The 16673-nt window shown below is 41.9% G+C and overlaps 1 protein-coding gene across 2 annotated transcripts in view; it reads left to right on the forward strand.

Annotated features, from left to right (window-relative positions):
* Window positions 1-16673, forward strand: part of LOC143792914 (uncharacterized) — a 249204-nt gene that overhangs the window by 85709 nt on the left and 146822 nt on the right. For both annotated transcript variants that reach the window (XM_077279376.1, XM_077279377.1), the window contains exons 7-8: window positions 12101-12200; window positions 13613-13656. In XM_077279376.1, coding sequence (XP_077135491.1) covers window positions 12101-12200; window positions 13613-13656 — 144 coding nt within the window. The remainder of the gene's footprint in view (window positions 1-12100; window positions 12201-13612; window positions 13657-16673) is intronic.

Below are 16673 nucleotides of genomic sequence, written 5' to 3' on the forward strand. Positions count from 1 at the left end.
GGGTCTGAATACTTTTGACCATGTGATATTTCAGTTTTTCTTTTTTTAAAAAAAATTTGCAAAAATTTCTACATTTGTTTTTTTTTTTTTCAGTCAAGATGACGTGCAGAGTGTACATTTAATGAGAAAAAAATGAACTTTTTTGAATTTACCAAATGGCTGCAATGAAACAAGAGAGTGAAAAGTTTAAAGGGGTATGAATACTTTCTGTACCCACTGTATATTAATTCAAATGGGACCGCCAAAAGGATTAATTCTCTCCTTTTGTAAGGTGTGTTTCCTGAAGATGTATTACAGAAGGGGTAAAGGGTTGAATATACTGAAAAATTTGAAAAATTGCAGCTCTTTTTACCCTTTCTAGGAGGCCTCTGACATTCCAAAAGATTTACTCAGGATCCAACTATCCATTAAGCTGTTTTCTACCTGTTCTGAGTTTGGGTTGTGCAATATATTGTACTGAAATATGACAACAAAGAAAGGGATGAAACAAAATCTCCAAACCTCCCCCATTATGCCCACCGTGCAACCATTACGCAACAAGCACAATCTCTCTCTGTCACTGAGAAAAGAGGCGAATCTTCTCCCAGCGTGGATGAAAAGACTCCCATCGCATATCAAATGTGCAGAAGAAGGCATCCCATGTTGGTATTCCCCCTCTGCTACTTTTCTTTTCAAGGAGTTTTACATTAAATGTTAAACAAATGAACAATATGTGTCAACAAAATGAACGATCATCCTAAAATATGAAATATGACCATAGGCTGAATAATCGGACAATTAAAGGGAACCTGTTACCAGTATTGTGAAATAGCAGCTAAAAATATCACCTTATTCAACTCCTGCTATGCATTCCCTAAATCCTTATATTACCCCCTGACTCCCCTTGTATACTCCTGAAAACCTTTTTTAATTTCTCCCGTGCTGTATGGTAAGTTTCTCAGTCCGGTCCGATGGGCGTGGTTTCGGGCCTCGGCCTCGGCATCCCTCCCCCGGCTTCTGCTCGCTATCCTCCTGACATGGATAACCATCCACATCGCCATGCGACATATCGCACCTGCTCAGAAATATTGCGCTTTGTGCCTGCAAACTGCAACTGCAGGCAAAGCCGAAAAACAGAAGTGTGCATCCACTGGCAAACATAGTTCCGGTACATGAGCCAAAAGTACATGTGTCAATGCATCACACTTCTGTTTTTTTACTTTGTCTGCAGTTGGGCAAAGCATACTGCGCAGGTGCGAAACTTAATATTTCTGAGAAGGCGCGAGATGTCGCACGGTTCAAGAAGGGTCATCCATGAAGTAGGATGGCGAGCAACGGCCGATGGGAGTGATGTAGAGGCCCGAAACCACGCCCATCGGTCCGGACTGAGAAGATTACCATACAGCGCGGGAGAAATTAAAAAGGTTTTTAAAGAGTATATAGGGGGAGTCAGGGGGTTATACAAGGATTTAAGGAATGCACCCATAAAGTGCAATGTGCCTGTGTGCGTAAAGAAATTGACTATCCTAATTCCTATCCAATTACGGTAGTTCCTAATTTAACTATCCATCAGCACTTGAGCTGTGGCAAAATACTACTCAGATCTCCACCTCTAGTGCCACCGTGCACCGGGTCAATGCCTCCGATTTTGAGGTAATCCGAATTGCAATTATGGTGCAGCCTAAAGTACCTAGGGATAGTCTTGAGTAGCGAGACTTCATCAGCACTCGAGGTGGCCTTAATGTCCCTGAGGTGCTCTCTAGTACATATATGTAGCTCACGTGATGTGAGACCCACATAAATCATGTTACAGGGACATGTAGCATAATACACCATGTGGCTAGTGCTACACGAAATGTAGCCCATGATTTTATATTCCTGTTCACAATATGCTGTGAAAAATGTTGTTGCACGCACAATATTTCGGCAAGTCATGCATGAGCCAAATAGGTAGCACCCCATCTCTGTGGCCTATATAGAAAGGAAGTGATGGTTTAGCCACATAGTGACTTTTTACTAGCAGATCTTTTATGTTTTTACTCCTTCTAGCTGTAAGCAGAGGCCTCTCGGGAAGCATTCTGCCAATGGTGGGTTCAGTTTTAAAAACTGGTTAATATTTACACAAAATGTTCTGAATATTATCCCATTGGTTATTGAATGTGGAAATTAACCTAAACGAGGGGAATGCATCTGATCTCTTTTTAGAACAGCAGCTGATCAAGATTACTGTTCTTGGCATGTTCTTGACTCCAGTTTCTGTATCCCCTCGCATTAAATCTATCACGGAGATCGTTGGTCTGTTTTTCAAATAGTTCATTAGTGGAGCACACGCTCTCATCCTCATTAACTTTTCTATGGGGACAACCCGTATAGTCGAAGACCTGTGTGCTGATGATGCATGAAGTGGAGCATTAACTAATGTTTCTTTGCGGAATACGTTGTTATGAATTCTGTCATTCGTTTGGATCAAAATTTGGATATCGAGAAAGTCTATCTGCCAATTTTGAAACTAATACATGAACTGTGCCGAAGACTCAACCTGCGCATGCGCCACCTCCAGCATCATTTTATTGAAGTCCTGCACATAGGACGCCGGCTTCCACTGCACACGTGCTGCCCACACAATGATGGCATGGGGCATGGAATATTAAAAAGAAGACAGGTCATTGAATAATCGGTGACCTGCACAAGAAACAGAGGAGGCTGGTGGGGGGCGGAGAACGAGAAGAAGACCTTGCCCCAATGTTCCACCTTGAAGCACGCTGGAGCACTGAAGATGTAATTTTCTTAAAAATTTCATAAAGTGAGTATTCATCAGAAAGTGAGCGGATACCATCAGGTATCGTATTACTCAGCATCACCGTGCCATTATAGCCATGCCTTTTGTTTATAGGCAACAGGTTCTCTTTAACAATTTATATGCCAATGTCCATTACTGACAGCAGGGGGTCAATTGCGGAGTTTGATGAGTTCTCTTGGCAGCAGAGTCCTTGAAGTCTCCCCCCTTCCGCAATGGCTTCCGTCTTTGTCCTCCTATGAAGACTTATTATTTTGTCTGTATGCTGTAATACAGTTGTATTGCAGTATATAAAACCAGTGATATTCGCCCGTTCAAATACCTTAACAGAATTAAAAAATAAAGTAAAATTAAAAAAATAATTTAAAAACTTGAAAAAAATATAAATTTGAATCTCACCTGCCACCCCCCTCTCATTAAAAATCAACAAAAAAAACAAATGTAGTATTATTGTGTTTGTAAAAGTCAGAGCTGGAAAAATAAAAAATTAGTCCAATCGGTAAATGGCTTAAAGAAATAAAAAAATAAAAACTCCAAAATGGTATCAGCAAAAACGTCAGCTTGCCACGCATAAAACAGGCCCGTTACATAGCTTTATCAAAGAGAAAATTAAAACAATACTGGTTTCTGAAAATGATGATGCAATAAAAAGTTGTTTTGTTTTTTTTACTAATTTCCACATTTCTGTTTCGTCACTTAGAGTGGGGGGGAAATTATACAAGTTTGATATCTTCGTAAGTGTACTGACGTGCAGAATCATAGGTCATTTTTATATCATAAAAGCAAACCCCTAAAACAATTGTAAAATTTCATTTGTGTTTTTTTTTTTCAATTTTACTGCAATTGTTTTTTTTCCCTGTTTCTCCATGCATCAAATGGAAAAATAAATGGTGTAATTAAAACTACAATTCGTCCTGTAAAAAAACAAGCCTGCATATGGCTAGGTGGACGGAAAAATATAAAAAAGTTCTGGCTCTAAGAAGAAGGGGGGAAAATAAACTAAATAAATAAACTAAATCACCCAGCCAGGAAGGGGTTAAACATTAAACCGTTAAATAGTGTTGGGCCCAATATTGTCATGGACCTCCTGTGCCCCTGGTGGGCTGTCATTCTGCTCTGGTTCAGTGAAATGATAAAAAGACGTATAGTAGGATCTAAAAATGTCTGTAATTCCTTAAAAATTGAAGTTTTTTTGTATTTTTATGTAAGCTAAATGTCTACACTTAAATCACATCTCGATGACTTGATTTATAAATCCACTATACCGCCTCCATACAGTGTCTAAATGAGGGGCGTACTCACTGATGAAATGCTTTAAGAACTAACTGTATACTGATTAAAAACTATATGTACCAAAGAGAGTGATGGCTTCATTAGGGTGTACCCTAAAGAAAAAGCTTTATATCGGAGTATAAAGTGCTGACCAGCAGTCCAGGCAGATTCGGGCTTTGCTAAGAGAACAGCAGAGGTAAATTATTCAATCTCTAGGGTTCCTAGATGGATGATTACAGTAGAAATGTCAGTGTTTTTTTTGCTGATGTTTTACTTTTAGATTTAATAAGTTTACATTTCAGGTTTTTTTTTATATATATATATATATATATATATATATATATATATATATATGTACATACTTTTCGCTCTTTAACATAAAATAGAAATACTATATTTGTGTGTGGGTGTGTGTGTATATACACAGTACTGTGCAAAAGTTTTCAGCAGGGGTGGGGGAAAAAGCTGTATAGTAAGAGTGATTTAAAAAATAGAAGTGTTTAAGGCTGGTTTCACATTTGCGGTTGTGTCCGCAGCGTTTCTACCGCATAGATGTGCATGCGTTTTGTATTCCTATAGTTAACATTAAAAACGCATGCGTTTTGCCGCGTTTGACGACGCATGCGTTTTTTCGTCGTTTGCGGCTTGGCGCGGAAATGCAACATGTAGTAATTTTTAGAGGTGTCAATTTGCCGCCTGGAAACGCATGCGGTCGATTGCGCAAGGTTTGCGGCAAAAAAATGCATTGCTGTCTATATGAACGCATGCGTTTTTTAGCACTTGCGTTCGTGAACGCATGCGTTCCACAAGAAAAACATGTGTAGACGCATGCGTCGTAAAACGCGGCAAAACGCGAACAAAAAAAAACGCATGCGTCCCTAATGATAAATATAGGAATACAAAACGCATGTGGATATAATAACGCAAACGCAGGAAAAAAAAACACATGTAAACGCGTACAAACGCGGCGTTTTTTTAACCGCATGCGCTACCGCATGCGTCTAAAAAACGCCGCGTTTGTGCACGCTTACATGTGTTTTTTCAACCACTTGCGGATGCGTTTTAAACGCTGCGGATTTAAGCGCAAATGTGAAAGTAGCCTTATAGTTTATTTTTATCAATTAACATGCAAAAGGAGCATTTAAATTAAATGGATATTTGGTGTGATCAGCCTTTGTCTTCAAAACAACATCAATTCTTTTAGACACACTTGCACACTGTTTTTGAAGGAACTCAGCAGGGAGGTTGTTCCAAACATTTTGGATAAATAATGACTGATCTTCTGTGGTTGTAGGCTTGTGCAAATCCTCAGATTCGATGATGATGTTTGAGATCAGACCTGGGGCCTTATCACTTGCAGAGCTTTTTGATCTTCTTTACACTGAAGATAGTTCTTAACAGGAATCTGTCACCACAAATAACGCTGTTAACGTGCAGATATACGGTTAATCTGCAGGTTAAAAGCGTTATGATGCTGTTCGGCATCTGCACGAAAATTATCTTTATTCTCCCCACCATCATTCGGTATTCAGTCAAAGGAGTGGGGGTGCCACCGGTTCGGTCATTGCTGAGTATGCAGAGCGGCCATTGTATCCACTCCGGGGCCAGGGGCACGGTTACAGCGGCCACTCTGTATACTCGGAGCATGACTGAACTGGTGGGGCGCCCCTGCCTCTATCATTCAACTGCGTGCAGGTGACTGACCACATAATAGCGCTGTTAACCTGCAGATTAAACCCGCTATTTCTGGTGACCGGTTCCCTTTAATGACATTGACTGACTGTATGTTTGAGGTCGTTGTTCTGCTGCAGAATGCTTCTTGAGTTAATCAGATGACTTCCTGATGATATTGCATGAAGCATAAGTATCTGCTAGTATTTCTCAGCATTGACGACTCCATAAATCTTGATTTAAATTCTCAACTCCATTTGCTAAAATGCAGCCCAAAATTGCAAGGAACCTCCACTATGCCATGCAGACTCTCATTATTGTACTGCTCTCCAGCCTTTGGCGAACAAACTACCTTCTGTAGTTTTCACATATTTCACATATCGACTCATCAGTCCAGTGCACCTGCTGCTATTTTATCTGCGCCCTAGTTTCTGTTTTCTTGCTTAGTTGAATCATTTAGCCTTGTTTCCATTTTAAAAGTTTTTTTTCACCACAATTCTTTCAAGATTTCTTCTGGCCACACTCATTATATGGCTATAGCTGGTGTAACAGGGGCCATTGTAGTAGTCATGCCGAGGGGCTTCTGTATTTCCACACCCTCGAACTCCACTACGTAAATATCATGTCCAGTCTGAGTAATGCGTGTACATTGCCAGTCACTCATTTGTGAAATCGAGTTTTCCTCAGGTTGCTGCATTCCAGAGTTTTTCAGCACCACCCAATGAAGGTCCGAGTCCAAGTTCATTTTTAACAACAACTTTACTGAGCTCGTCCAGTTTTATCACAGACAGGACACCACAATCTTCATCCTTCAAGGACATTCCTTTCTCTGAACTGTCCCTGGTCCTTCATGCCATTTCTCATTCCCGTACCATATCCTCTGATACCGCAGCTCTCCGAGTAGCCATGCTATCTTCTTCCTGATGCTGCCCGTCCACTTTCCCCAAGGATGCCACTGCCAATCCTTGTCAGACCGTAGGTCTTGGATGTTCCGGGATTTATCATTAAGCATATCCGCTGTCTCTCTCATGCTGCTCTGATCCTCTCCACCTAGTGTCTCATACCGCCCGTAGGGCCTGGACTTTTGAGCTTCTCCTCACAGACGCGTTTCTCTCACAACTTGATGGCTCTGCTCAACTCTACTTACTGATTACCTCATGGAGACACTTCCCACCACCACTTTCTCAACTGTCACTACTCTGACTGGAACCAGTTCTGAACATAACTCAATCTAATCTGCTACTCTACAATGCCCCCCAGTGGTCTAAGTGCCATATGACCCCTATTAATACTAAACCTTACTCCATCACTACATCTCCCTATTTCTATCCCTGACCCATAAAGATATACATAACTTATGCAGTACATGAACATAAGCACACAGTTTGACATACTAAAACAGTACCACATGACAAATAAAGATAAAACGTACCCGCTTTATTAGGAAAGTATGCAGAGGCAGGCAGGGCAAAAGCTAGCCCCCAATACACTGGGTCCCACTGGCTGATGCCAATTCTGAGCTGATGGCTTTGCTGAACATATTTCATATTCAAAGGAAAGTAAGCCTGATGCGTATTTCATCTGCTGTGCTACCTTTCCTTTGCAAATGCTACGTCTACAGTCTATAACGCTGTCTCAGTGCTGAGAAATATAGGCAGATAATTATCCATCGTTAAAAACCCTAAAGGAAGCATCAGATTGACTACAAAAGTATTTCCTACAGGTCAACTACCCCAAACTTAGTCATTGTCATGAAGAATTATCATCATTATTTTCATTGGAAAGAAGCGAAAGGAGCCCCGGAAGTGATGTGATGGCCTCACAGAGCCTTGGTCTCCACATCATCAAGTCTTTGTGGGATTACATGAAGACAGGAACACAAGCCTACAACAAAAGAAGATCTGTGGTTAGTTCTCCAAGATGTTTAGAACAACCTTCCTGCCCAGTTCCTCTTAAAAACTATGTGCTAGTACATCTAGAAGAATTGATACTTTGATTCAGTTTTGAAGGCAAAGGAAGGTCACACCAAATATTCGGGTAATTTTAGTTTTATTAAAAATAGAGTGAACAAAATCAGTTAACAAAATGAAAGTATCACCTTGTATTTTTTAAAGTTCTCTTACTGTACATAATTTTTTCCACCCTTACCTAAAACTTTTGTACTGTATGTATTTAAAAATATTTATTACACACCAGTTTTAAAAAAGTTGGGATGCTGTGTAAAATGTAAGGAAAACAAGAGTGCAATTATTTTGAAATCTTAGACAAATTTATTCACAACAGAACATAGATCACGTATCAGAAGATAAACATAAGACATTATTCCATTCCAATTGAAAAAAATTATTTCTGCAGTAATTTATGGGAGCAACACGTCAAAAGTTGGTTAGTTTTTAAATAGACTTATTTAGTGTTAGTTTTTTTTAATACATATATAATTACGGTGAGGTTGTACCGAAATCAAGTTTTTTCCCAAAAGCACATTACACTTATATAAAGAAATGGCACCATGCACAAATAACCTTACCATGCATCTATGCATTTTGATCCCTTTCATGCATTATCCTTCATACAGAACACTAAACTGTTGCTGCAATCATGTGACTTCTAATTCTAATTCCAATTTAGCTTTGTGTTTGCGCCACGCGGCCGTTCTCAAAATTCTTCTGTACCGTGCTTGCTTGCCTACAAATCAGGGAGAGGAGGAGCCGAATCTCCATCTTTAGTTCCACTGTAGTATGCTCTTCAGTGCACAGACTTGCCCTGTATGTCGATGGCGCTACTGTGTGTGTTTGGGATGCCCGTACATTGTTGGGGGACACAGTATGGCTAGAGAGAGAAAGCGGTAACGAGGTGCGCAGCATGCTCGACTTGTCATTAATATTCTTTTTATTTGGGGGATTTTTTAACACTTTTTGGGGAGGTGATTACAGTTTATAGTCCATACAGTAAGTGATAAAAAGTAAACAGTGATACAAAACTTGTTCAATTAAACAAGGAAGCAAGAAGAATCAAGAGAGTTAGGGCAAGAAGAAAAGGATGTGGAAGGAAAAAGTAAGAAAGGTAGCGGGGAAGGTCGGATCAGATAAATGTGGAGAGTACGAACAGGGGAAAAGATCATCCTTATTGAAACAATAGTTACAAAAAAGAGTAGTTTTAAATTTGCTTAGTTAAATATATAATTGTGCTTGAACTTCTTGACATATAATAACGCTTTTTGTCTAATAGGGACATTCAGACTTGAGGAAAGAAATAGGTTCCAAGATGACCATGTGGAATAGTATTTTTCTTAAAGGGAACCTGTCACCTGAATTTGGCGGGACCGCTTTTGGGTCATATGGGCGGGGTTTTTGGGTGTTTGATTCACCCTTTCCTTACCCGCTGGCTGCATGCTGACGGCAATATTGGATAGAGGTTCATTTTCTGTGTTCCGGAGTACACGCCTGCGCAAGGCAATATTGCCTTGTGCTGGCGTGTACTACGGAGGACACAGCATGAACTTCAATCCAATATTGCGGCCAGCATGCAGCCAGCGGGTAAGGAAAGGGTGAATCAAACACCCAAAAACCCCGCCCATATGACCCAAAACCGGTCCCGCCAAATTCAGGTGACAGGTTCCCTTTAATGAATTTTTTCTTAGAGCCTAAAGAATGTTCAAAAGAATTATGGGTAGAGCAGGGCGGGCCCCTGGATGTTCAGGTTCGGCCAAACACTTGGGCCCAGTGAGCAGTAGCTCTTGCTCCTGTTCGCCGGGCCCCAGGTACAGTAGTTCAGGGCTGCTGATTAAAAGATACACCGACAGTGTTGTTAATGCATCCGGCGGTTGGAAATTGGTGCTGTACCTTTAAGCCGCAGCAGCAGGCCCGAGTCCATCATGGTCCTGACATAGTACGCGGGTCATGTGATATCCTGCACGCTATTCATCATTCCGGAGCAGAGCAGCATGCCACGTTCGTGGGAGACAGGAGACATTGAAGGTGGCAGGCAGGCAGAGGAGGCGGGGCAGTGTGTGAGGGGGCTGCAGAGGAGAGTGAGAAGAGGGGAGGCTGCTGAGGAGATAGGAGGCTGCTGAGGTAAAGGGGAAAAAGGGAGGCTGCTGAGGGAAGTGAGATGAGAGGCTGCAAAGGGGAGGCTGCTGAGGGGAGAAAGGAGGCTGCAGAGGGGAGTGAGGTGATGGGATGCTGCAGAGTGGAGGCTTCTGAGGGGAGTGAGGAGAAAGGAGGCTGCCAAGGGGAGTGAGGAAAGAGGAGGCTGCTGAGGGGAGTGAGGTGATGGGAGGCTGCAGAAGGGAGTGAGGAGAGGGGAGGCTGCAGAGGAGAGAGGGGAGTGAGGGAAGGGGAGGTTGGTGAGGGAAGGGGAAGCTTGCTGAGGGGAGTGAGGAGAGGGGAGCCTACTGAGGGAGTGGGGTGGCTGCTGAGGGGAGTGAGGAGAGGGGAGCCTGCTGAGGGGAGTGGGGCGGCTGCTGAGGGGAGTGAGGAGAGGGGAGGCTGCTTAGTGGAGTCTTCATCCGGCAGGGTGAGGCTGCAGAGAGGAGTCTGCATCGGGGAGGCTGCTGAAGGGAGTTAGCAGAGGCTACTGAGGGAATTCTGCGTCTGGATACACTATTGGTCTCAGAAAATGGCATCTTTTTTTTAATTCTCCTTTGACAAACATTTTGGATGTTTTTTTCACCACTTAAATAAAAAACAACCTAGACGTGTTTGGTATCTACGAACTTGTAATGACCTGGAGAATCTTAGTGACAGTTTTAGCATTTAGTGAACGTGTTAAAAAAAAAAAAAAAAAAAACAACCAAAAAAGATTTGTAGCAGTCCACTTTTTTTTCCAATTTTACCACACTTTGAATTTTTGTCCCATTTTCCATTACACTATTTGGTAAAACCAATCAAGTCATTCAAAAGTACAGCTCGTCCTGCAAAAAGCAAGCCTTCACATGTCCATATTGATGGACATATAAAAAGTGGGTGTATATGATTGGGAAACATCTTTATTTCTTTTTATGACTGTATAATTATCGGTCTGCCCTCGAACTGCAATGCATCGACTGGGCGCCGATCTCCCGGCCCGCATCCTCATACATGCATACATACATGCACTGTGGTCCGAATGCAGACCGATACCAACAGCTTCCATTAATGTACATAAAACAGGATGCAGTAATCTGTAATTACAAAAACAGATTATAAAAAATCTGGTTTCAATTATTTTAAAAAATGCATGTGACACATTCACTTAAAGAAAAGGAAAAATATACCTAAAAGAGTATTGGGTATTTTAACAAATGATTAATAGGTTAGAATAGACTATGGCCCTGCCAGAGGAGACTACCTTGCCATGGTGGCGGCTTAAAAAAATCTTTTGGCCAAAACAAAAGCTGATGGCTATGTGTGTGATCTGGTATTCAGTGGAACTGTTAATGTGTGATTGGTGAGGATGTGATGCAGATGTGAAGTTTTTCCAAGGGTGGGTAGTGGGACTGTGGAGATGGAGCTGGGGCGTAAAATTGACAGTATGGGGCCTTGAAATTCTTAGTGGCAGCCCTGGATGGGAGTATTCATCTGCCACAACCTGCGCTCTAAATAATAATAATAAAATAAAATGGTATGGGTTCTCCTCTATTTTTGATAGGTGAAACTGACAGCTGCGGGCTGCAACCCTCAGCTGTCAGCTTTTGCAACGTTGGTTATCAAGAATAAAAAAACAGTGTGGGGTCACTTGCATTTTTGACAACCAGCCAAGCTAAAGCAGACAGCTGGGTGATGGTATTCTCAGGCTGGTAAGGGGCTATGGATATTGGCCCCTCCCAGCCAAAAAATAGCAACCCGCAGCTGCCCAGAAAAGGCACATCTATTAGATGCGCCAGTTCTGACGCTTTGCCCGCATCTTCCCACTTGCCCTGAGGCAGTGGCAAATGGGGCTCATCACATTTGTGGGGTTGATGTCACCTTTGTATTGCCAGGTGACATCAAGCCCCAAGGCTTAGTAATGGAGAGGTTTCTATAAGACACCTATCCATTACTAATTGTATAGTTGTATTGTAAATAAGCACACAGCTTAGAAATAAACCAATTATACTATATAGTAATAAATCCAGAATCTATAGGATATAGACCTAGACTATCAAAAAGATAAGTGACCACCTCTTTAGGAAAGAAAAACCCCAATGACAGACATAAACAAAGTGATGACACAGGCTGCATTAGGAGTATTTTAGGTGGTAAATTAAAAAAAAAAAGTTTGATTTATTTTTATTTTATTCCAATTGTGTATTACTTTGGATGTGATTGTGGGAATATCCTTTTAACATAATGTATGAATTATAATTACCATCCTCTACACAACCTGTTTGGTGACAGCTAACTGTTCTAATTTTGTTTCTAGGGCAAGACCTATTAGCAGGGCTTTGGATCTTGGGGCCGATATTGTGATCACTGGAAGATGTGTGGACAGCAGCCTTGTCCTGGGGCCACTAATTCACTCTGTACGTATCTAGATCTGTAGTCTACAGTAACCTAGCCCGGTCATGTAGGTCCAAACGGTCAAGTGAAACTCTTAATAATTCCACATCTTGTTCACCTTGTCGGGGGCATTTACATTGGTCCAAGCCAAAAAGACAGCATTGGTAATCTTCCTACTTCCTTTGAAAGTAATGCATTTGGGCATTGCTATCTTTTTGTTTTAATCTGCCATCTTTACTTAACCTGGAAAGTAGCCCCCTTTATTTCTATTGCCATACTGCCTCCTCATCCCGCCCTTTCTGTTGGTGTCCCTGAGACCTCTGTCCACTCTTACCCAAGGCCAAAGGGATAGATGGAAAACTCGTGTAAAGTCCCATAGCTTCCAGTACCACTTATATACTGATGACACTCAACTCTACCTGTCTGCCTCAGATGTCACCTCTGCTGTCCAGAATCTGAGGGTCTTTAGCTATAGCCTCCTAGTTGTCATCTCTCGAAGAAACCAAACTGTATATAGGGGAGTTGAGAGTGAAGGCTTCAGACCGAACAAGCTATATAAGGTGTATAGGCATCCTTAGAGGCTACTGTGCATGCCTAAAGCCATCCAGCTGACCAATCCAGTCCAGGACCTAACTGTTTTTGATAGTCATAATGGACGGAGCAGAGGTCGAACATCCCCTCCTCCACTCTATTCAAGAAGGAGCTCTATTGCCAGGTTCCATAGGCCTGTTCTCAGGATTGCTGGGGGTCCCAGTGGTCCAACGCATAACGATCAGTAACTTATCTCCTTAGTAAGGGGATAAGTTACGGTACTATTTTAGGAATAACACTTTCTTTCTAAGCACTGTAAAATTGTTTTTTTACTATTTTAGGAAAAATGAACCTGCTGCCCCTACTTGTTTCCACAAGGTGGTGCCATATACCAGTGTAGAACTATACCTTAACAATTGTGTGTACCGTATTTTCCCTATTGGTTCTGTGCTTTACAGAAACCTTAGAAAATAATGTAATTATCACAATATGTCACAATAGACTTTGCTTCCTGGGATAGAGCAATAGTTTTACTGATAAATGAATACAACATACATGATATATGATCTCATTCCTCATGGGACTTTTTAACATTCCTTGTTCCTCTGCTATCTAATTAATAGTGATATTGTGCCCATGACAGATGGCACCAAAGAATTAATTCATATTTTTCAATTCAGTGAACTGTTTGAGAACAAAAGTGTTCATTTGCTTGAGTAATTCTTAGGTAGGTTTTTTTGTTTTCTAATTGTGACATTTCTGTATTTTGTTATGTTTGAGTGTAAACTATCATTGTACTATACCCAAACATATCTGTAGATTTATTTTTTAATAAATAACAGCACTTTTCATTACTTAAAGCCTAAAATGATAGTTTATTTTCCTGTCTCCCCCTGTCTTATAGTTTGGCTGGAAGAGAAATGACTTTGACTTACTGGCTGCTGGAAGGTAACTATTACCACTGATGGATGGCTGTACTTCATACTTTTCAATCATGTGTCAGTATTTAAATGGAAACCTTTAGGAGCTTTGGGGTCACCAAACTAATGACATTGTTGGTAGGCTAAGAAAAGCCCAGTCCAAGCATGCTATTCTGGCCACAGATTGTCATTTCTTCTGCTCCGCCAAGAAGAGATGTCAATCAAGAAAACGAGCTAGGAAGGGAATAATACAGAGGATCAATGCACTAGCTGAAAATTGACCTGCACTTTGTACACTTGTAGCCTCATTAATTTCAAAGTTGACTCTTTTTTTTTTTTTTAAATGGAAAATCCATTTATGGCCAAAAATGTATGTTTGAACTTGTCTTTTTCCTCTCTACCCAGCAATGTGATTTTATTTGAAACATATTACATATAGTGCAAAGTATATCCAGGTATTGGCATTCAGATTCCTGGCCACCCTCCAAAAAAAAATAAAAAAACATATGGGTATGTCCACGTTTGGTTTTTGCAGCAGTCAAGTGGTGCCAGGCGCATGCCTGTGTAAGTTTACTTGTTTATTTTTATTCTATTTCCTTCGAATGGGTGAAAAACGCTGAAAGAATTGACATTCTGTAGATTTAATAAAACGCTCTGATGGCTCAAATCTACAAGGAAAAAATAAACAGCGTGCGCATGACATTTCAGATATCTCGCCCAGTTTGCTGGTACTGTAAAATGCTGTGTTTTTTTTCCTGTAGAAAAATGGAATGTATGAAGCAGCAGAGTGGTGTGTGTGTATAGCAGAGTGGTGTGTATATAGCAGAGTGGTGTGTGTGTATAGCAGAGTGGTGTGTGTGTCTAGCAGAGTGGTGTGTGTATAGCAGAGTGGTGTGTGTGTATAGCAGAGTGGCATGTGTATAGCAGAGTGGTGTGTGTGCATAGCAGAGTGGTGTGTGTATAGCAGAGTGGTGTGTGTGTATAGCAGAGTGGTGTGTGTATAGCAGAGTGGTGTGTGTATAGCAGAGTGGTGTGTGTGTATAGCAGAGTGGTGTGTGTGTATAGCAGAGTGGTGTGTGTGTATAGCAGAGTGGTGTGTATATAGCAGAGTGGTGTGTATATAGCAGAGTGGTGTGTGTGTGTATAGCAGAGTGGCATGTGTATAGCAGAGTGGTGTGTGTGTATAGCAGAGTGGTGTGTGTATAGCAGAGTGGTGTGTGTGTGTATAGCAGAGTGGTATGTGTATAGCAGAGTGGTGTGTGTGTGTGTATAGCAGAGTGGTGTGTGTGTGTAGCAGAGTGCTGTGTGTATAGCAGAGTGGTGTGTGTGTAGCAGAGTGGTGTGTGTGTATAGCAGAGTGGTGTGTAGCAGAGTGGTGTGTGTGTATAGCAGAGTGGTGTGTGTGTATAGCAGAGTGGTGTGTGTGTAGCAGAGTGGTTTGTGTAGCAGAGTGGTGTGTGTGTGTGTAGCAGAGTGGTGTGTGTAGCAGAGTGGTGTGTGTTTGTATAGCAGAGTGGTGTGTGTTTGTATAGCAGAGTGGCATGTGTATAGCAGAGTGGTGTGTGTGTATAGCAGAGTGGTGTGTGTGTGTATAACAGAGTGGTGTGTGTATAGCAGAGTAGTGTGTGTGTGTATAGCAGAGTGGTGTGTGTATAGAAGAGTGGTGTGTGTGTGTGTGTAGCAGAGTGGTGTGTGTGTATAGCAGAGTGGTGTGTGTGTATAGCAGAGTGGTGTGTGTGTATAGCAGAGTGGTGTGTATATTGCAGAGTGGTATGTGTATAGCAGAGTGGTGTGTGTGTGTATAGCAGAGTGGTATGTGTATAGCAGAGTGGTGTGTGTGTATAGCAGAGTGGTGTGTGTGTGTATAGAAGAGTGTTGTGTGTGTAGCAGAGTGGTGTGTGTGTGTAGCAGAGTGGTGTGTGTGTATAGCAGAGGTGTGTGTATATGCGTATAGCAGAGTGGTGTGTGTTTGTATAGCGGAGTGGCGTGTGTATAGCAGAGTGGTGTGTGTGTATAGCAGAGTGGTGCGTGTGTATAGCAGAGTGGTGTGTGTGTATAGCAGAGTGGTGTGTGTGTGTATAGCAGAGTGGTGTGTGTGTATAAAAGAGTGTGTGTATAGCAGAGTGGTGTGTGTGTGTATAGAAGAGTGTTGTGTGAATAGCAGAGTGGTGTGTGTGTATAGAAGAGTGGTGTGTGTGTAGCAGAGTGGTGTGTGTGTGCAGCAGAGTGGTGTGTGTAGCAGAGTGGTGTGTGAGTATAGCAGAGTGGTGTGTCTGTGTGTGTATAGCAGAGTGGTGTGTGTGTATAGCAGAGTGATGTGTGTGTGTAGCAGAGTGGTGTGTGTAGCAGAGTGGTGTGTGTGTATAGCTGAGTGGTGTGTGTGTAGCAGAGTGGTGTGTGTGTATAGCAGAGTGGTGTGTGTGTGTAGCAGAGTGGTGTGTGTAGCAGAGTGGTGTGTGTAGCAGAGTGGTGTGTGTAGCAGAGTGGTATGTGTGTATAGCAGAGTGGTATGTGTGTGTAGCAGAGTGGTGTGTGTAGCAGAGTGGTGTGTGTATAGCAGAGTGGTGTGTGTGTTTAGCAGAGTGGGGTGTGTGCGTGTGTATAGCAGAGTGGTGTGTGTGTATAGCAGAGTGGTGTGTGTGTATAGCAGAGTGGTGTGTGTATAGCAGAGTGGTATGTGTATAGCAGAGTGTGGTGTGTGTATAGCAGAGTGATGTGTGTGTGTAGCAGAGTGGTGTGTGTAGCAGAGTGGTGTGTGTGTATAGCTGAGTGGTGTGTGTGTAGCAGAGTGGTGTGTGTTGTGCATTTGCGTTTTGCTCCCTCTAGTGGTCATTAGTGATTTGACACTGGAGCTTCTGTCTTCTCCTATATCCTCACCTGGGCCGTTAGTTCAGGGGCGTTGCTATATAAGCTCTCTGGACCTTCAGTTCTATGCCTGGCATCGTTGAAATCAGAGCTAATCTGTTGTGCTCTTGTGTACTGATCCTGGTTCCTGCTTGTTAAAGCTAAGTCTCTTCCTTGCTTTTTGCTTTTGTTTTGTATTTT

This window comes from Ranitomeya variabilis, chromosome 1 (assembly GCF_051348905.1).
Source record: "Ranitomeya variabilis isolate aRanVar5 chromosome 1, aRanVar5.hap1, whole genome shotgun sequence".
Taxonomy (NCBI): domain Eukaryota; kingdom Metazoa; phylum Chordata; class Amphibia; order Anura; family Dendrobatidae; genus Ranitomeya; species Ranitomeya variabilis.